Source organism: Geotrypetes seraphini, chromosome 11, assembly GCF_902459505.1.
Source record: "Geotrypetes seraphini chromosome 11, aGeoSer1.1, whole genome shotgun sequence".
Taxonomy (NCBI): Eukaryota; Metazoa; Chordata; class Amphibia; order Gymnophiona; family Dermophiidae; genus Geotrypetes; species Geotrypetes seraphini.
In genome coordinates this window covers 100552824-100573743 of record NC_047094.1, presented here as the reverse complement: position 1 = coordinate 100573743, position 20920 = coordinate 100552824, and the positions used below count along the sequence as shown (strand labels likewise).

At 41.5% G+C, this 20920-nt stretch overlaps 1 protein-coding gene across 4 annotated transcripts in view; it reads right to left on the bottom strand.

The window, feature by feature from the left end:
• LOC117369307 (serine/threonine-protein phosphatase 4 regulatory subunit 1-like) overlaps nucleotides 1-20920 on the bottom strand; it is a 151192-nt gene that overhangs the window by 127901 nt on the left and 2371 nt on the right. For 2 of the 4 annotated variants that reach the window (XM_033963710.1, XM_033963707.1), the window contains exons 1-5: nucleotides 9763-9877; nucleotides 9485-9617; nucleotides 7760-7866; nucleotides 2762-2904; nucleotides 1438-1584 (exon numbers count right to left, since the gene is read on the bottom strand). In XM_033963710.1, the coding sequence (XP_033819601.1) occupies nucleotides 1438-1584; nucleotides 2762-2904; nucleotides 7760-7866; nucleotides 9485-9617; nucleotides 9763-9871 (639 nt within the window). In that variant the 5' untranslated portion in view covers nucleotides 9872-9877. Of the gene's footprint in view, nucleotides 1-1423; nucleotides 1585-2761; nucleotides 2905-7759; nucleotides 7867-9484; nucleotides 9618-9762; nucleotides 9878-20920 lie in introns of those variants that run through there. The other 2 variants (XM_033963709.1, XM_033963711.1) reach the window with 2 other exon arrangements.

Below are 20920 nucleotides of genomic sequence, written 5' to 3'. Positions count from 1 at the left end.
CAGCCTTAAGGATGAGGAGGAGGAAGAGCAGCGGGAAGCCATAGCACAGTCTTCTGCCTTCTCACTGACTGATTGGGTCAGGGATCCCACCTAGCTCTACTTACTCTTTTCATACCTCCCAAATTCTGACACCATAGCAAACTGCCTAGTTCACCGAGTAGTAGCCTTGCACATGGAGGCTAGAACAAGATTTAAGAGTATTAACTCCAAAAACAAAACAATAAGCTATCTTTCTAAAACATAAATATCTGGCATGTAGCATCACCTGAAAATTCTTCTTCAACATAAAAAACGAAAATGGTGATATTCAATAAAGAAAGGTAAGGGATACATTGGTTCAATCTAAAATTATCAAATTGGATTATAATGCATATGTTATCTGCAAACGTCCTGGACTATGCAGGGTATGTTAATCTTCAAGGGAAAAGATAAACACAGAGAATATTAAACTTCATAAGTGTACACAAAGGCTCTGATTCTCCAAAAGTCTAAGGTCTGATTGGCCAATCAGGCCTTAGATTAAGTGGGGATGGGCGGACCCGCTATGCCTAAGGCCTGATTGGTCCAGGCTTCTAGAGCCTGGGCCAATCAGGCCTTAGGCTTCGGCGGGATGGGCCGGGAAGGGGCGAGCCCGCCTCATTTCGACGAGGCGGGCTTACCGGCTAGACGGGCAAGAACCGTCTGGCCTGAAGAACATGTTAGTTTGGAGGTTTGGGGGTTGTTAGCGCCGGGGGGGGGGGGGGGTGCGTCTTCGGGCAGGAGGGATTGGACACTCTCCTGCCAGCGATCGGTAGTGTTGGAATGGAAGGGAGATTGGTAATGTCGGGGGGGGGGGCGGCGGTTGGTAGTGTCGGGGGGGGGCGGTAGTGTCAGGGGGAGGGCGGTCGGTAGTGTCGGAGGGGGGGCATCCGATCGGACAGGCCGCGGCCCACTATACTTATAGCGGCAGAGAGATCCCTTGCCGCCATAAGTATAGCGGCTGCGTCTACTTAAAATGTAGACCAGCATTTTGCTGGCCTACATTTTAAGGTTTCTTCCTCTACTAGGGAGACGCGTAGGGCCACCTAGGTTCGTCTAAGGCCCGCCTAAGGCCCTTAGGCGAGCTTAGGCGTCTTGCGGGTCTCCCTAGGCTCCCGGAGGCGCCTTCAGGCCTGCCTGGGGAGCATTTTTTTTAAAAAACGTGCATCCCGATTGGCTGATTAGACAGCTGTAGGACGCCTACAGCTGCCTAAAATCGGGACGCACTTTTGGAGAATCAGGGCCAAAGTACCAATCACAAATACACTGTTTAGCTTAAAAGGCACAAGTATTCCTTAGTCACAGAGGAGGGGCCTCTCACTCTATTCCACCTTTTCTAGTCCTCCAGATAAACTTACAAAGAGAAAGATAATAAAATAAGGGATATAAAGATATTGAATTTTACCCTTGAAAACATACATTAACAGCTTCCACCTTGTACTCATCATCACTGTCTGCAGCAGAAAGATCCAGCAGGACTGGACACACCTTGTTTTCAATATCATTTAGTTCAATAAGGTCTTGCTCTAGTAGTATCAGCAAGGCTTCTTGACTTGCTTTTCTAACCTGATAATAGAAAGCAAATTAGTTAAAACTTAGTATCACTATTGATCCTTAACTGACCTTAATTAAATAAAATAAGCATATGATAAATTCAGTTTGCACCCAATCAGCATTCTTTACAATTCAGAGCATTTTATACAATTTGAGAGCAATACTATAGCAGTGCACCTACTTTCCTTCATAGTATGTCTGGGTATACTCATCTGCATGGTTGGAGCAAAATATTATGTTATGAACATATGTCCAGCAAGTTGTGTGTAAATGTGTGCCTCTCCCACACTATACCTGTATGAATGCCCATTTGTCAAATACAAGCTATGTAGGATATTATGCATTTTAATCACAAGGATAATAATTAAGGACAAGTGGCATATTATTCAGTTATGAAGTGGGGTTATACTGTAACTCATAGCTTGGCATTGTTTGTGTGCAAACATAAATATTGCAATATTACATGTATATAAGAGAAAGGTTTACTTTATGTTTAAGGGGAATAATGCTAAGCCTGCAGCAGTCAGAGTATTTTTAAAACACCAGCTACTATGGGTAAATATATACTAAATATTCAGTAGTTATTTGAATATCAGCAAGCACTACCTCTCATGAACTGCCCCAGCATTGTAAGAATAGTGCCAAAGCAATAGCCAGCAGTACAATCTGGATCATGCCATTGAATATTCTACTGGGTGGAACATATCCTGTTAGCAGTAAGTTTCAAGTTTATTAGGTTTTTATATACCGCCTATCAAGATTATCTAAGCGGTTTTCACAATCAGGTACTCAAGCATTTTCCCTAGTGGGCTCACAATCTATCTAGCGTACATGGGGCTATGCAAGACTGAGTGACTTGCCAAGGGTCACAACGAGCAGCGTGGGGTTTGAACCCATAACCCCAGGGTGCTGAGGCCGTAGCTCCAACCAATGCACCACACACTCCTCCTAATAACCAGATAGTGCCTTTGAATTTGGGCCAGAAAATGTATTTATCCACAATAAAGCAGAAAATATATGACTGTTGCCAAACTATAAATTAATTCTTCAATTTATATTTTATCTAGAGCACTCTCTAAATCAATCCTAAGAAACAAAACTCTAAATCTGCTATGTTCAGTCTGCCAAAAACCAAACTCTAACAAGCACTGTTTAAACTGAAAAGCTTCGAACAATCATCATTTCCTACCTGGTTGTTGGGGTCTGTAAGGTATCTTACAACAATAGGTAACAGGTATTCTGAAAATGCAGAGGGAAAATTTGGTCGAGATTCTTGCAGAAAAATGGCAATTGGAGGTACTTGCTCCATAAGTTCAGTCCTCACTGTGGGTTCTGAAGATTGAAAGAGCTGAAGATTAATAATTTTCTTCTTTTCATTTCCATTACTTGTTAACCTTAACCCAGTTTACAACACTGATAAGCACGGCCTATTCTGAAAAGCATATTTTTTTCAGAATATGAGAATGCAACCCTTAATCTTTTCTAGAATAAATATACTATTAGTTAATTCTATTGCTTAAATACCTTTATAATTCAATCATTTTAATTTATATATAACTCTCACAACAAGGAATTACATACATCATAGACTGTAAATTCCATCATAAGGTTCTGCTGGCACCATTAACCAGCAGAACTGAACACTGTGCTTTTCAAAGGTGATTAGTGATGTGGGACTCTAACAATTTGTATTTCAGTCTATTCTGACTCAAATCTCATTATCTCTTAAGCAAGAAATTAATTATCTAAATTAGCACAGCCAGATGCTCTTTTTTTTCCAATAGCTAAATATCCCAACCATTATATAGGATCCCAAAACAATTCTTCCAAGCCACAGCATAAAAACACTGCTAATAAATTTAGCTGATCACATCTGCATTTTTTTACTAGCAATTTCAGCTAACTGAAAGCTCATCTCCCTAAGGTATGTGTGTGTTTGTATGTGTATGGGGGGGGGAATTAAACAAAGGGTTCTATGCACATTAGTGCACGCTAACTGCTAAAGATGCCCATAGAATATAATGACTCGGATGGTAATATGGACTTAACCACCATAGAAATGCCCTTATGAACTAGAACTTTATCACAAATTTTACAGGATCCTCAGCAGCACCACTTGGAGCTCAATTCAATCTCATTGCTCCAAGCTTTATGTGTCAACTCGTCATCGGGTCCTATCTCATATTTATAATGTTTAGTTTTGTAATCAAACTCTTTACTTTTGCATATTTTAAATTAATTTAATTCATTTATTTTAGACTTAAATAGTGTTTAAAAAGCTGTTACTTAGCTTTATCATGTGGTCTCTGGCAAAGGGATTGTCATACCAACATGTTTCACTATGAATAGCTTTATCAAGGATAACCCCTAAAGAAACAGCAAAAGTTGCATTAATATATATATCTTACTATTGCTCTCCAAGTAACCCTTTCTAATACTAACAAGTCACAAAGACAGCATTTCATTTCTCACCACCACCGCCAGCGCATAAGACCACTATGTCTTCAGAGATGGCGGCGGCGTCTTTAACTGAGATTAAATAAAGCCGAACCCGAGAACACTGTACTCACATGGTTACGTGGCAACAGCGTCACGGGACAGCCTGCCGGTTTTAAAGCGGTAGCATTACATTAGTTCTAGCAGGAGCTCCTCACCCAGACAACAGCATGGTTAGATCAAAGACCCCCACTCCAATTCTCCATTCAAGCCATAAGGTATTACTGTGTTTAAGGAATAGATCCATCGTTGTTCCTTATAGTTCAACATTTCTTCACTATAAAGTCTCTTTCTAATACGGATTGTCAGTCAGCCAATGTCATCTATATAATAGTATGCCCATGCAGTCTGGTGTATGTGGGCCGTACTTCACGGCCCATACACATAAGACTGAATGAGCATAAATCGCGTCTTAAAACTAAAAATATTCAAGCCCCCTTGGTGGAACATTTTTAAAATACCCACCATAACATTGATCAGGTCCAATGGCGTGTAATAGAGAGTATTGATGTGGGAAGGGAGGGAGGTAATAGTGAAGAAATGTTGAACTATAAGGAACAACGATGGATCTATTCCTTAAACACAGTAATACCTTATGGCTTGAATGGAGAATTGGAGTGGGGGTCTTTGATCTAACCATGCTGTTGTCTGGGTGAGGAGCTCCTGCTAGAACTAATGTAATGCTACCGCTTTAAAACCGGCAGGCTGTCCCGTGACGCTGTTGCCACGTAACCACGTGAGTACAGTGTTCTCGGGTTCGGCTTTATTTAATCTCAGTTAAAGACGCCGCCGCCATCTCTGAAGACACAGTGGTCTTATGCGCTGGCGGTTTATTATTGAGGTGAGAAATGAAATGCTGTCTTTGTGACTTGTTAGTATTAGAAAGGGTTACTTGGAGAGCAATAGTAAGATATATATATTAACGCAACTTTTGCTGTCTAAAATAAATGAATTAAATTAATTTAAAATATGCAAAAGTAAAGAGTTTGATTACAAAACTAAACATTATAAATATGAGATAGGACCCGATGACGAGTTGACACATAAAGCTTGGAGCAATGAGATTGAATTGAGCTCCAAGTGGTGCTGCTGAGGATCCTGTAAAATTTGTGATAAAGTTCTAGTTCATAAGGGCATTTCTATGGTGGTTAAGTCCATACTACCATCCGAGTTAATATATTGATTGAACGACCCTTGTGGAGTGTGTAGATTGTGTTATTGCGTAATTTCATAGAATATAATGGGCATCTTTAGCAGATAGCGCGTGCTAATGCAATTGCATGCATTAACACATTTAGCGCCCTTTATTGAATCCTCCCTAAATGTCTTCATATACTGCATGCATTTTCATTTTATTTACTTATATTATCACCTTCCCATAGCCAAAGATACTGTTTTCAGATAGTTATCAACACAAATATCATCACCAGTGTCAATGAAGTTGCTGAAAATTTCTAGCTCAAGTTTTTATTTTAAATGTTGATGGCCCTTTTTTAAATGAAAAATAGAAAAAAAAAATGAAGGGTGACGGATGTGGAGCATATTTACTAACTACTAACAAGGTGAATTAGCATGTACTGACAGTGCACACTAATTTCCACATTAGGAGCCTGATTCTATAAATGGCACCTAGGAAAATGGTACCTACCACATGCCATCCAAAGTTAGGTGTCCATTATTAGAATCGCACCTAACTCAATTTAGGCACCATTAGGCCAAGGTTTTCGTGGCCTAAAATACTGGTGCCTAACTCAATCCACGCCCCAACACTGCCCCTAACCATGCCTACTTTTCAGGTAGGTACCTCAATGTAGATGCCTACATCCAAGCTGTAGGCACTATCGGCTAATTATTTTTTTTAATAGATTTTTAGACAGTTTTTAATGGTGCATTTAATTATCAGCACCAACTAACCAATTTAAAAAAATTACATTAGGTGCCTACATCAGTAGGCGCCCCAATCTAGGCACCATTTAAAGAATCAGAGGGAAATTTTATAAGTGGTGCCTACAATATAGTCGCCTAAATTTTAGATACCTACAAAACAAAAATCAGTTTCAAAATTAGAGTTAATGGCATCATTAATGACTTTAACAATCTCATAAAGACAAAAAAATTAAGGTTAATTGGGTGTTAAGCGTCTATACCCAGGCGCCTAACACCATACAGGCATGCTTAGGGGCAGATTGGGGTGGTTTTTTAAAAAGTAGGCGCTGCTAGGCATCTTTAGGTACCTCAACGTAAGCAAGGTAAGCCCTAGCCTACATTAAAGATGCCGGCAGGCCCACCTCTTCCCGGCCCATCCCCGCTAAGTCTAAGACCTGATTGGCGCCTAGAGCCTGGGCCAATCAAGCCTTTGGCTTAGTGGGGATGGACGGACCCGATAATCCTAAGGCTTGATTAGTCCTGGCTCCTAAAGCCTGGGCCAATCAGGCCTTAGACTTAGCGGGAATGGGCCGGGAAGAGGCGGGTCTGCCGGCTGGACGGCAGCAAGACCCGTATGGCCGGCCAACAATTTAGAGGTTAGTTGGGGGGAAGGTTAGGGGGGTCATCGGGGGGGTAGCGTGGGGGATCCGGAGGGGGTGCAGCTTTCCAGCAGGAGGGGTTGGGCACCCTCCTGCCAGCGATCAAGAGTTTCAGGGGGGGCAGCGTTCCGGCAGGAGGGGTTGTGCACCCTCCTGCCGGCGATCGGGAGTTTCGGGGAGGCGGCCTTCCGGCAGGAGGGGTTCGGCACCCTCCTGCCGGCAATCGGACAGGCGGCCATTATACTTATCGCGGCAGGGGGATCCTTTGCCGCAATAAGTGTAGCGGCCGAGTCTACTCTAACCCGATTCTCTAACCGGCCTCTGTAACATGGACGCCGGTTACACAATCGAGGTTAGTGTAGGCCCGATTCTGTATAGGACACCCCTCCCAGGCGTCCTATACAGAATCAGGGCCCTACAATGTAGGTGCAATTCTGTTGGCGACGCCTAACACATGACTGACACATCTAGGTGCCTACAAATGTAGGTGTCATTAACAGACTCTGGCCCTCAGGTCCATATTCTATAAATGGTACCTTAAGTTAGGCTCCTAACTTAAGTGCAAAATACTGTTAAAAAAAAAAAAATAAAAGCATAAAAAAATATATATGTAGGCAGCTGCATTGCAACTACGGATGCGCTTTATGACTCCTAATGCCACTGTGGCATTAGGCATTGTAGCCGTGATTTACGTGAAAGGTAGGTGCCAAAAAAGCAGATCTTGAAAATCCTGGCCTACATTTCCAGTGCCTACCTTTCATGAAGCTGGGAGTCTACAAACAGTGCCAGTGTGTGATTAACACGCAATCGACAGCCGTTTTTTAGGTGTCAGCCAATACCAGCACCATTTATAGAATCCGACCCTCATTGCCTAACTCCTTAATGTACAATGAAGCAGGAACTGTACTTTACAGTTAAAAGTTAGTGTGTGCAGTAGATAATGTAGAGCAGTTAAAACCATCTCAATAGAGGTTATATTCAATGCAGTTAATGTACAGTAGTTTTATTGTCTCTGCATTAACTGTGTGGGAAAATGCTGGGAATGCAGAGAATTGGCAATTATCATGCAGTATTTGAAATATTTTATCACAAGTTAATAAATAGGTCCTTATAGAGTAAAAAAAATAAATCAGTAATCTTAGTGTTAATCATTAAATATCTGAGACCTGCATCTTCTGCCAGCCTGACAACAATTTCCATTACAGTCAGGAAATCTTCCTCATTATTGCTGAAATCCCGCAGAACATCCAGAAGACCCCGGGCAATAATCTGCCTGTGGAGTAAAAACAGAACTAAACACGTGTCCCAAAAGCAGGTTTGCAAATAGCCATTTCAATGTGCATTTACTCCAGGGCAAATTGGTACATTGCACAAATATACCAACCTGTGTCAGAGACAGAGTTAATCATCAGACAAGTCAGAACTTTTTTTTCTGTACATATTTCCTTATTTTCAGAAAGATATAAGAAAATAAATCCTCAGAGAGAAATGTGCTATTTAAAAATTGCTGAAGTCTACTGACCTATATTTTGTCCTATTTCTGCATGCTTCTTAAATGAACTGGAATTAATTCCTGAGAATTACGAGTTCACTGGTTCTCAACTCCTTCAGAAGGACCTATACATTCTGTAATAGATTCTTTGATATATTTATTGGGCTTGTCTAATCACCAAACCCCTTCAGTGCATTTTAGTGAAACAAACATCCTATCATGATGAGCAAAACTCCTGTTGTCAATATTTTAAAAAAATGACAAGACAGCTCAGGTTCCTTAGTAGATAATCCACTTTTAATAGAACAATGAAAAAGGCCAACTTCACACTAACATAGACTAATTTGGGAAAAGAAAAGGGTAAAACCTTTTAAATGTTATAACTGGGCTGCTCAACAAAAAAAAATCCCAAAGTTTAATTCAGACCTCTTCACTCCTCAGAAAATGAAGAACTGAGGCATCATGAGTGAGCATCGGGTGAGAAGGCACTCATGCATGCTCAGTGCAGGCAGTTACAAAGTTTCTTAAAGCTTAAAGTGACAGTACACTTTTCATGCTGTCCGTACCAGGCTCCGTGGATGACGTCACCCATACGTGAAAATATGCAGCCTGCTTGTCCTAGGACAACGCAGCTTCATAAAGGGGGGGGGGTAGAAATGTTCTACTATGATTTTTGTCAAATGCTGTTCCATGCAGGAACCTAACCCTATTTTTCCTATAGGATACATTATTCACTTTATGTTGTTTTGATGCACAAAATGTACTGCTGGAACCTAACCTCTATTTCCTCAGAAATGCTGAGTTTCATTATTCACAATTTCATGGTTTTCAAACTTTCCTGGGAACCACACTACCATGAATAACGAGAATAAACTGTACTTGTCATTTTGTGCCACTTGTTATTCAGTCAAAATTTATTTCTATTTCTTAAAAATACAACCTGTAGATGTGGTGGTCAGTATTAAAGAAGTTTTTGTTATTGTTGTTCTTGGTTTTTTTAAATCATGTGGGCAGTATTTGCTAATGACTGCACTTTTGATGACCTAAGTTATCCAGAAAAGTGGCACTGAAAATTAGGCTTGGTCCAAATAAATTGTATGCCAATACTAGCCAGGTAGTGCCAAGGCAGTCTGTAAAGATATTCAGCAGCACTATGGTTTATATCTGGATAGTGTTGGAGTATCTACTTCAGCAGCATTTATTTGGAGAGCAGATACTATTGCCAGGATAAATGCTTTTAAAAAGAAAGAGAGATATGTATATTATAAAGGAATGGGTACAAAACACCAAAGTCAAATCAGGTAGCATAACCTTAACACTTCATAACTATAGCTCACCCAATATACAATACATTCTAGATATTAAAAGTTTGATATTAATTAGATTCTCATGCACTTACCTATTGAATATATTATCACTAAATGCATATTTTTCCAGTCGAGCAAGTGGCATCAGATTATCTTGTCCAGGAATGTCCAGGAATGCTGTTATCCTCATGGTTTCACAATCTGGTTCATAGTCTTCAAACCCAACTTGAAAAAGGAACAGAAGGTTAATAGCATTACAAGACAACTGTATAGGTACATTAGATAGAGTGTGAGCCCACCGGGAAAGATAGGGAAAAATGCATGAGTACCTGAATGTAAACCACTTAGGATATAAGTGGTATATAAATACCTAAATAAACTGCATTGGCCTCCCTTTTGTGAAATTCCAAAGTTACATAAATGGTCCAATTTAAAGAGATATCTGATCTGCAGGAAGTGCAAAGGTTGCGCTCCTGCATTGTGCGCCGCTCTGCAACAAAAGGCAGTCATCCAGCAGGACCACCGCCAGTTAAAAAAAGGTACCAGGAGGAGGCTGCGGGCTGCTTCGGGCTTCCCAGCATCAGACGCACCAGATGCACCTACATGTAGAGGAGGAAAATAATCAAGAAAAAACATTCAGGACCAAATTTTTTTTCCTTGGTTTTTCCTCCTCTACAGGGGGGGGTGTCTTATGGCCAAGTGCATCTTATAGAATGAAAAATATGGTATTTTGTGCATCCCTGAATAAGGTGATTGGAAACTAAATAGTGTCCAAAAATATAAATGTTGAAATTAATCAAATATGATGGAGCACCAATGGTGTATATGATGCGATTTAAATCAAGGGAAAAAAGACCACAAAATACCCCAAGAATGCAATCAATAAGTCACAATCATATTGGGGTTGGGTATCATCATAGGTCAAAAACCCTTGAATTTTTAATTTTAATTCATTAATAATTTTAATTTTATGTGATAATTTTATATTATTTTTATAATTAACTTTTCATTATCATGATTAACTTTTCATTATCTCAACTTTCTTCTATCCAATGAGCATTGAAAAACCAGCAATTGTATATTCAAGATTTTTAACTGGCTTATCCAAGAAAATATCAGTAAGCACTTATCTTAGTAACCCATCCAAGAAAATATCAGTAAGCACTTATCTTAGTAACCCGACGGAGGCCCGGTCCGTTTCGCACCGTGAGGCTTCTTCAAGGGTAATGATAGGGCTTAATAACTCGCCATTGGGAATTCACGACAGCTAAAGGAGCAGCCGATTGTTGAGAGAGCAATGAGCCGTTTTGAATTCCCAATGGCGAGTTATTAAGCCCTATCATTAGCCTTAAAGAAGCCTCACGGTGCGAAACGGACCAGGCCTCCGTCAGGTTACTAAGATAAGTGCTTACTGATATTTTCTTGGATAAGCCAGTTAAAAATCTTGAATATACAATTGCTGGTTTTTCAATGCTCATTGGCTAGAAGAAAGTTGAGATAATGAAAAGTTAATCATGATAATGAAAAGTTAATTATAAAAATAATATAAAATTATCACATAAAATTAAAATTATTAATGAATTAAAATTAAAAATTCAAGGGTTTTTGACCTATGATGATACCCAACCCCAATATGATTGTGACTTATTGATTGCATTCTTGGGGTATTTTGAGGTCTTTTTTCCCTTGATTTAAATCGCATCATATACACCATTGGTGCTCCATCATATTTGATTAATTTTGTGTATCCCTAACATTTTACAGAATAAGGGGTTGCGTTGGAATGCTGCTAGTATTTGTGTCAAGTGGTGCCAAAGGGAAAGGGAGAGAGGAGCAGACACTGAAGGGAAGTGGTGAGGAGAGAGAGGGAGGAGCAGACGTTGAAGGGAAGTGGAGAGAGAGGGGGAGGGAGAGAGGAAGAGATGTTGAAGGGAAATGGGGAGGAGAGGGGGGAGCAGATGCTGTAGGGAAGTGGAGAGAGAAGGAGGAGCTGGAGAAAAGTGGAGGGGAGAGAGGGGAACAGACGCTGAAGGGAAGTAGGGAGGAGAGAGAGTGGAGAGCACATACTGGATGGAAGGAGGGGATAAAGAAAAAAGGGCACATGCTGGATTGGGGTAGAGGACAGAGTTAGTGAGATACTGGAAAGGGTGAAGGAAAGAGGTGGCAAGCTGTAGGTAGACAATGAAAGGGAAATTGAGGACTGAAAAGTAAGAAAGTAGACAAGAGGTAGAAAACAAATTGAAAAAGAAGACCAAAAAAGGAAGGAAAAGGGAGAGGAGAGAGAGATACCAGAGCATCGGGGAAGGGGAAGGAGACAGATACCAGATCTAAAGGGAGGAAAGGAGGAGAGAGATGCTAAAAACCACCTGAGGGAGAGATGGAACGGAAAAGACAGAGATGCCAGTCCATGGGGAGAGCGGAGGGAAGAAGATGGGTGCCAGACCAATGGAGGGGGGAGGGGGGAGGGAGAGGCAGACAGTTTCTGGTAGAGACATAGAAGTAGAGCAGATTTCATATGGAAGAGGCAGAGAGAAAGCAGACAGTGGGTGAAAGGAAGAGAATAACGAGATGAGGAAAGCAGAAACCAGACAACAAAGGTAGAAAAAAAAAATGTATTTCTTTTCTTTTTGCTTTAGGATAAAGTAGTATTATAGCTGTGTTGATAAACATTTATAAACAAAGCTCTGCCAGCTGAAGATCTCTTCCTCTAGTTCAGCAGCCTGAACTCTAATTTATAAAATGACAAATATTGTTTCTTTTTATCTACTATAATAAAATGCTAAGCGAGCATGCACACTCTTACCGCCGTGTTACCTGATCTGTAGTTCTGTGGTCGGCAGAGTGAGCATGTATGCTTACCACGCATCTCTCTCTCTCTCTCTCGCAGCGGGCTTGCCAGCTACGGCCCTCATTGTAAGTTCGCCACCGACATCGCCCCCTTCCCCGGCACACACGAACTCCCATTGACCCTCCCACCGCGAGACACACAAACCTCCCGGCTCCATCAGCAGCCGCATCACACTAAAGACGCTGCTTTGCGGCCTTCCCATGCTCTGATTTCCTCTGCCACGTCTCAGTTTTCATTGTATTTTTTCTTTTTGACTTGTATTATTGTCAAATGTTAAAACTTGCATAAATAAAGAATTTAAAAAAAAAAAAAATTCAGAGAAAGACTCTGGCTCCTGGGGCGTAAAGTCACCCTTTGATGACTTAGGGCTAGATTCACTAAGGACACCGATCGTGTCCTGACCACTTTGTGATCCGATTGTTCCCCGACCCGATTCACTAACCTTGGTGACGATCAACCTCCGATCCAATCTGCGAATGCAAATGAGGGGAAAAGGCATGCAAAGTAGGCAGGCAGTGATTCACTAAACAAAATCTGGAACACCAAATGGACTGGTCGATCAACAAAGAAGCGACTGCTGGGGACCAGTTGCTCACTTCCTTTCCGACTGCCCTCTCCTGCTCTCTGCCGCCCTGCTCGGTAAACTGTCTGCCCAGATTCTCCTGCTTTCTGCTGCCCTGCTCAGTAAACTCCTGCTCTCTGCCCCGATTCTCTTGCTCTCTGCCACCCTGCTCAGTAAACTCCTGCTCTCTGCCCCAATTCTCATGCTATCTGCTACCCTGCTCAGTAAACTGTCTGCCCCGATTCTCCTGCTCTCTGCCCTGACTGCCCTTCCCCGCAGTGCGAGCCCATGGTTTTAACCCACGAGTTTAAAGCAGGTTAAAACCATAGGCTCACGAAGTAAAAGTAAAGGTAAAAAAAAAGGTTTGCAGCTCTGTAAGCATGTGCAGACCATCTACAGGCAAAGAAGATGATCTGCGCATGCGTTGGGATCACTATTCAGCGATCCATACAGTCGGTTGGGAGCGCGATTCTGATTGTCCTCATTTACATGAGGGCGCTTCGTGAATCAGCTCCCCAGCCACAGATTGGATAGCTCATGGATCGGATCCGTGGGCTTAGTGAATCTAACCCTTAATTTTGAGTTTCTTAGGCTACAGAAGATCCGCAGCAAGGCGCACTTAATTAATAGGCATGCCAAGCCCCCAAAATAAAAAAGGCCAACCCACCGAGCTAGACAAGCATTTGGTTACCTGCTTCAACAGGGGAGAGGCTAAGTTGGATGCTGCTGCCTCCCCTGAGCGTGCTGTATGGCATGTGGCGTCGAGGCACTAAATTTGCATAATCCTGGCAAGAATTCACATCAGGAGAGCCCAGAGACTCTACCCCAATAAGTTTTGAGGCAAAAACTGCAGTTTTGGAGAAGCAGGGAGCTTTTGAAAAAGCGATTGCTAAAAATCCAAGATGGCCATCAGTATGAAATTCACACCAAAATCGTTAAATTTTTCACACTTACCAGTCAAAAAACAGCAAATTTATAATTTTTCAGGTGGGGTAATACAGGGGGACATGCAGAAAGCTTGAAAACCCCACTTTTCAGACTTCCCCTGATTCACCTCACAGGCTGTGACCTGTTTGTGGAACTGTGAGGTAGCCTGCCTCAGCTCTCTTAAAGTAGCAGGATCAAAGAATTACTGCCTCATGCTAGGAATGGCTCTGAAATGCTAATCTTCAGGCTGCCAGTCAGACCCTATGCCCGACTACACCTCCCCCCCCCCCCCCGCGGACCGACAGACGCACACCAGAATGGGCGGAGGTGAGAAATGCAGTTGCACCCTGTGAGACACCACCAAGCCTCCTAAGGGCACTTAACAGTCTGCGCTTGACCCCTGCTTAACAGTAGGTGAGACAACTTCAGGGACTGCCCTGAGCGCCAAAGAAAACTAAGCAGGCTGGCTAACAGGTACCCACTGGGACTGGCCTTTCAGCTGCAGATTGAAGACTTTGTGTTCTCAATGTAGGCAAAGCAGAAGAAACGCTTCAAGCACCAGAATCCCCCCAAAAAGGACAAAAAATACCAAATAAAATAATAAAGAAGAGAGAGCAGAACAACACATTCCTGCTGGCATGCATGCACAAGAAAAAAACCTATAGGTGGAACTAGAGAGCACAATGAACTACAGCAGAGGCACAGATAATTAGGAGTAGATTCCTTCTGCAGATGGCACGTGGCCTCCTCTATGTACGGGTCCAGCATCATGTCCCCTCTCCTCTCCCTCCCCCCTACTTGCAGTGCAGCATCTATGTCCCCCTCCCCCCCCCCCCGACAGGTCTAGCATCCATGCCCCTTCGCCGCCCCCACCAACTTTCATTGCAGCATCTCTCTTCTCCTCCCCCTGCAGGTCTAGCATCCATGTCCCCTCCTCTTCCCTCCCTATTTGCAGTCTAGGTTCCATGTCCTCTTCTCCCCCCCCCACTGTCCCCTTTCCCTCTCCCACTTGCTGTCCCCTTCCCTCCCCCACACACACTTGCTGTCCGGGATACATGTCACCTCCTCTTCCCCACCCCACCATGGGCCTAGCATCCATTTTCCTTCCTTCTCCCTCCCAAATTAGGGTCTAGCATTCATGTCTCCATCCCCTTCTCCTCCTCCTCCACCACGATCCCCCCCCCACCTCTGTGAGATCAGACATACCAGCAGGCCCCTCAGAGCAGTCAGCCGGCAGAGGTAGCACTGTGAACAGCCTGCATGCAGCTGGACCTGCCGGGGCTTTCTCTCTTGTTACATTATCCATCTACAGGAAGTGATGCGGAATAAGGAAGTAAGTGATGCGGAAGAGGGAAAGCCCTGGCGGGTCCAGTCACAAGCAACCTGTTCAAAGTGCTGCCTCTGTCGGCCATCTGCCGCCACTGCTGCTTCCTTAGGAGGTCCACAGGTATGTCTGATCTCACGTGGTAGGAGGGTTGGTCGGAGGGAGCAGACCTGTGCAAGGAGAATGAGAATCAGGGAGAAGGGCAGAACACAAGGTTTGTGTAGACTTCTGCACAGCATGTTAAGAATTCTGCATGGATAGGGAATTCTGCACAAATTCTGCACTGTATAATTACACAGAATTCCACCAGAAGTAAACATCAGTATCTGGGGATAGAAAAACACACAGCAACCAAACATTTTGAAATAGCCCTCCCCATAGAACTAAAACAATCTTCGAAATAGATGCGCCCCTATCATCAATCCCCAACCCCCCTCTTAACAGGCAATACCAAACAAGTTTCTCTCCTGTAGACAGGGTGGACAAACATCAATAATTTTTTTATTTTTTTTTTTTAATCCTTTTTTTTTTTAAATTGTAATTTTTTAAATAGATTTTTCCTCAAAAAAGTATTTTAAATTTAAAGATAGTTTTCTATTTAAGATACATTATAGAAAAAAAATTATTCAACAAGAAATAAGGATTCATTTTAATTATATAGCATGAGGCTGTATATTTTAGTCACAGACACTGCTGCAAATGTATCCAAAATGAGAAGAAATTTAGTAGAGCATGAAGAGAATACCAAGCTAATAACATATGGTTACAGTGCTCATTTGATGCACTTCCTAGCCAAAGCAGTGCCCCAGAAATAAAGACTAATTAGCTAAATATTTCTGTAACAATCATTTTGCTGCAGCAGCTCTGAAATGAATGGGTCGAACTAAGCTAGCGTTCCCACAAGATGTTAGAAGATGGAACTCTGCAGTGGAATGTTTTGAGCAATATATCAAGAAATGGCCTATTCTGATGACATCTGGTTGTAAAAAAAATTATACCAGCAAGAATGTGTCTGTAGAAAACTGCGATTTAAATCAAGTCTTTCAGACTAGTGATTTAAAACAAACCCACCCTGAAATAAATATTCTGTGTGGCATGGAATCCTTATGAATGGAAATTCCATGTGTGACGGGACGGAGTATTCTGGTAGGGATGTACTACTGTCTGCTAGGACAGAATGAACAGTCAGATGAAGAAATGTTTACAGAAATTATAAAAGCTGGCTAATTACAATTTAAATTACCAAAACTAAAAATGAAAAAGCAAAATATAAATCACTAATCAATATCAAAAGTGGCTTTCACCATCTGAAGCCTGCCTTAAGATCCAATTCTAATCCACAAACTTTTTATTTTAAAAAATATATATACATATATAGACATACTGTGACAGGGATCTGGCTAGTCCTAACAAAGCCCAGGGAAAAGCTCAGGGAAGCATTAATAATGTTCCAGGGACTAAGGAGAAGAAATATCCTGAGTATAGGGAAAATCCTGAGCACAAGGTTAAGAGAGAGTCTGTCCCTTTAAAAGCTCACAGAGCTCAGGCTGGAACGGGAAGGACAGGGCTCTTTAAGGAATTAGCTAAAGCTGCTGTAAGGGGGCGTGGTTATGTGCCGAGTCTCCCTTTTTCTGAAGCTCCCTCATCAGTGAGAGGGGAGGGACAGCTGGGACTGGAAGCTCAGGGGAAGCTGAGAAGGAAACCAGCTACAGCAGCTAACTTTTGGCCAGCCTTCAGAAGTTCTCACCAGGATAGGGAAATGCAAAACCCTGAAACACAATCTGAGGTTTGTGACATGGACTGGTTAGAGAATAATGCTATGTCTGGGGAAGAACACCCTATGGAATGGGAATAGGTTTAGGAAAACCTGAATGTCCTTTTTCCTTGGTAAAAGGGTTTTGTTTTTTTGTTCTTCCTTTTTGAGTTGTATGTTTTGTGAAGGATTTTGTATCCTGTTTTCAACCTGGGCTGGAAGCTGCTGAATTTACTGTTGGGTTAGATAAGTGGAACAGTGGCCACACCTGTGGGAGTACAAGTCCCTCTGCTCCTAGGAAAAGGGAACTGCCACTCAAAACTACCAGAAGCCTAATTAGTGCTTAGAACCAGGTAGCCTAACTATTGCTAAGGCAGGTATGGTTCTAGCACTGCTTGTGGAAAGAATACCTAACATGAACTGTATTTTATGTTCTTAATTTGTGAACCTGAATTGGCCAGCACTGAGGGTGCAGTGAAAAGAATTGGCACATGAGAGAAAGAAAGCAGAACAAGAGAAAATTGGAATGTTTTGGGTTTTTACTTTGAATGTCAAATTTTGACCTTTTTTTGTTGGAAACTTTTCTTGTGGATAAATAAAAGTAATATATTTGGACAAAACCCGGCCAGTGTGGTGTGCAGTTTATGGGAGGCACCAGGCCGCTGTGGCCCACCACGGTTACGCTCGAGCCAAGACTGGGATTCTGTGGAGTTACTAGGCCTCGCCAGGATCCCGGTCCCACAATACATATATATTTATAAACCTCAAAGCTCTCAAAGGGGTATAATAATATTTCCACACCTTTCACTAGAAAACACAATTATTATCATTGGTTTAATGCAAACTATTCAGGATAGCAACACGGTGAAGAAACTTCACCATGACAAATCATGGAGAAAAACTACTTGGCTAAATCTTTCTACACCATAGACAAAAATCAAATCTATTATGGAAACAACAGGCACAGCCCAGATGGGAAGGCAGAGTTCAAAAAACTAAAAAAAACTATAACTACCCTGTATTATAAAAAGATCAAAACCAGACACATGTGAATGTTAAATAATGAAAAATCCAACGGACTTATTTGAGTGGTCTCTTGAAGGCATTAAAGTTATCCTTATACATTGGACTCATATATTTCAGAGGCACTATGACCAATCACTCCAAAAGTGCCAACCACTTATAAACATTCAAAGGATCTCAGATCTTAATATATAATCATCCACATGGTCTGAAATTTTCAACAAGGGCCTTTTGTTTCACCACTGTTGCTTCAGAAAGGAAGGAGAAGCTAGGCTTGAGTTCCTTTTGTTTCCATAATACATTTGATTTCTGTCTATGGTGTAGAAAGATTAAGGAGGGAATTCATCAAAGGACACTAATGATTACCATATATTCCTTTGGGTGTCTTAGCGTATAACGTGCACTAAATCAATTAGCGCCCTTTAATGAAATTCCCCCCCTTATTCAAGTGGTTTTTTTCCACAAACTGGCATGGTAGAGTTTGGGTTTTTTGTTGGGTTTTTGGTTTGTTTGGGGGTTTGTTTTTTTTACTGTGTTAGCTCTCTTCCTACATTCTGAATAGTTTGCATTTAAGCCAATAATTATAAATGGGTCCCTAGTAAAAAGGGGTATAAATATTATATCCCTTTGGGACCATTGAGTTTTGATTTTTTTAATAAAAAGTTTTTGAATTGGAGTTGAATCCTAAGGCAGGTTTCAGAGGGTGAGATCACTTTTTATACTGATCAGTGATTTCAATTACCCCAATACTAACTAGATAAATGTCACAGCAGGGAGTGCTAGAGAGATAAAATTCCTAGATGCAATAAATGACTGCTTCTTAGAGCAGCTGGTCCAGGAACTAACAAGATAGGGAGCTACTTTTAGATCTAGTCTTTAGTGGAATGCAGGGAACAGTGTTAGGTCCGTTGGGATCCAGTGATCATAACATGATCAAATTTGAGCAATCTGGAGTGACAAAAGGTGACTATATAAAATTAGGAAATGGTTAAAAAGAAGCTAAAAGGATTGGCCTCAAAGGTTAAGACTTTAAACCAGGCATGAACATTGTATAAAAATACCACCTTGGAAGTCCAAACCAGATGTATTACATGTATTAAAGGTGAAAAGAACAGCAAAGGGAGAATGTGGCATAGCTATTAGAGCTACAACCTTAGCACCCCGAGGTTGTGCTGCACCCTGTGACCCTGAGCAAGTCACTTAATCCTCCACTGCCCCAGGTACATTAGATAGACACCGGGACAAATAGGGAAAATGCTTAAACTAAACTAAACCTTAAGTTTGTATACCGCATGATCTCCATAAAGATAGAGCTCGACACGGTTTACAGGTAATTCAATAAATGAGGGAAGGACATAAGAAATTAGAGGTTATGAAGAGGATAGCTAGCTTTACATTTTCAATAGATAGCGTTACGTTTTGGAGAAAAGCCAGGTTTCAGATGCTTTCGGAATAATTGGAATGAGCCTAAGTTCTGCAGCGGGGCAGGGAGGTTGTTTCAAAGCTCAGTGAATTTGAAGAAAAGGGATTTCCCTAATTCACCTGCATACATGACGCCTTTTAATGAGGGGAGATAGTTTGAATACGTTGGGCAGATCTGGTAGTGTCAGGTCTCGAAGAATTCCAGGATAGTGGGATTAGGGGAGGAAGAATACCATGTAGGATCTTGAAAATTAGGCAGGTACATTTAAAGTGAATCCTAAAAATCACCGGAAGCCAGTGAAGTTTTGACAGAAGCGGGGAAACATGATCGAATTTACTTTTTGCGAAGATCAACCTAGCCGCAGTGTTCTGGATCTGCTGAAGTCTTTGAAGATTTTTTCAAGTTAGACATAGATAGATGGAATTACAATAGTCTAGTCTGGAAAGAATGATTGATTGTACAAGGGCAGCAAAATGTTGTTGGCGGAAGCAGGATCTCACTTTCCTCAGCATGTGAAGACTAAAAAAACATTTTTTTTACCAGAGAGTTGAGATGATCATTAAAGGAAAGTGTAGAGTCAATAATGATGCCCAAAACTTTGCTTGAGAATTCAAAGTACCTGCATGTAAACCGCTTTGAGTGTGGTTGTGTAACTAACTACAAAAAGGCAGTATACAAGTCCCAATCCCTTTCCCTTAAAAGGTGAAGTGAAAGGTTATTAGAGATTGATTTTGTTTTAGATATATTATTTGGATGTAAACCACTTAGGGCTCCTTTTACAAAGGCGCACTACGGCCTTAACGTGCGGAATAGTGCGCGCTAATATACCACGTGCTCTAGCCGCTACCGCCTCCTTTTGAGCAGGCGGTAGATTTTTGGCTAGTGCGTGCTAATCTGGTGTGTGCAGTAAAACCCGTAGCGCACCTTCGTAAAAGGAGCCCTTAGTCGCCTTACAGGCCATTTAGAGGTATATCAAGTGCAAACAAAGATAAAGATTTTTCAAAGAATGGAAAAATGATCCAAATGAAGAAAATAAGGAGCAATATAAGCACTGGAAAATTAGATGCAAAGCATTGATAAAGATGGATAAAAGAGAATATGAAGAGATAACTGCCACAAAGGCAAACACAATAACAAACTTTTTCAAATACATCAGAAACAGAAAGCATTTGAGGGAATTCATGGGACTGTTAAATCATCAAGGAACAAAAGGTCATAATGGAGAGACTGAATTAATTCTTTTCTTTGGTCTTTACAAAAGATGAAAACCATTTCCGGTACAGATAGTCTCTTACAAGGATGATGATATAAAAAAACTGAAAGAAATCTCAATGAACCTGGTAGATGTACTGAGTCAAATCAACAGATTCCTGACAGAACTCAAACATGAAATTGCCTATCTGCTGTTAGTGATCTGTAACCCATCATTAAAATTGTCTGTTTTATCTGAAGATTGGAGAGTGGTCAATATAACACCGATTCCAGGGGTGATCTGAGAAATTACAGGCCAGTAAGCCTGACTTCAGTGCCAGGCAAAATAGTGGTAACTGTTATAAAGAATAAAGAATAAAATTACAGAACATGTATTGTAGACGAACATGGTGTAATGGGACAGTCAACATGGGTCCAGCCAAGGAAAGTCATACTGTATCAATCTGTCTCATTTCT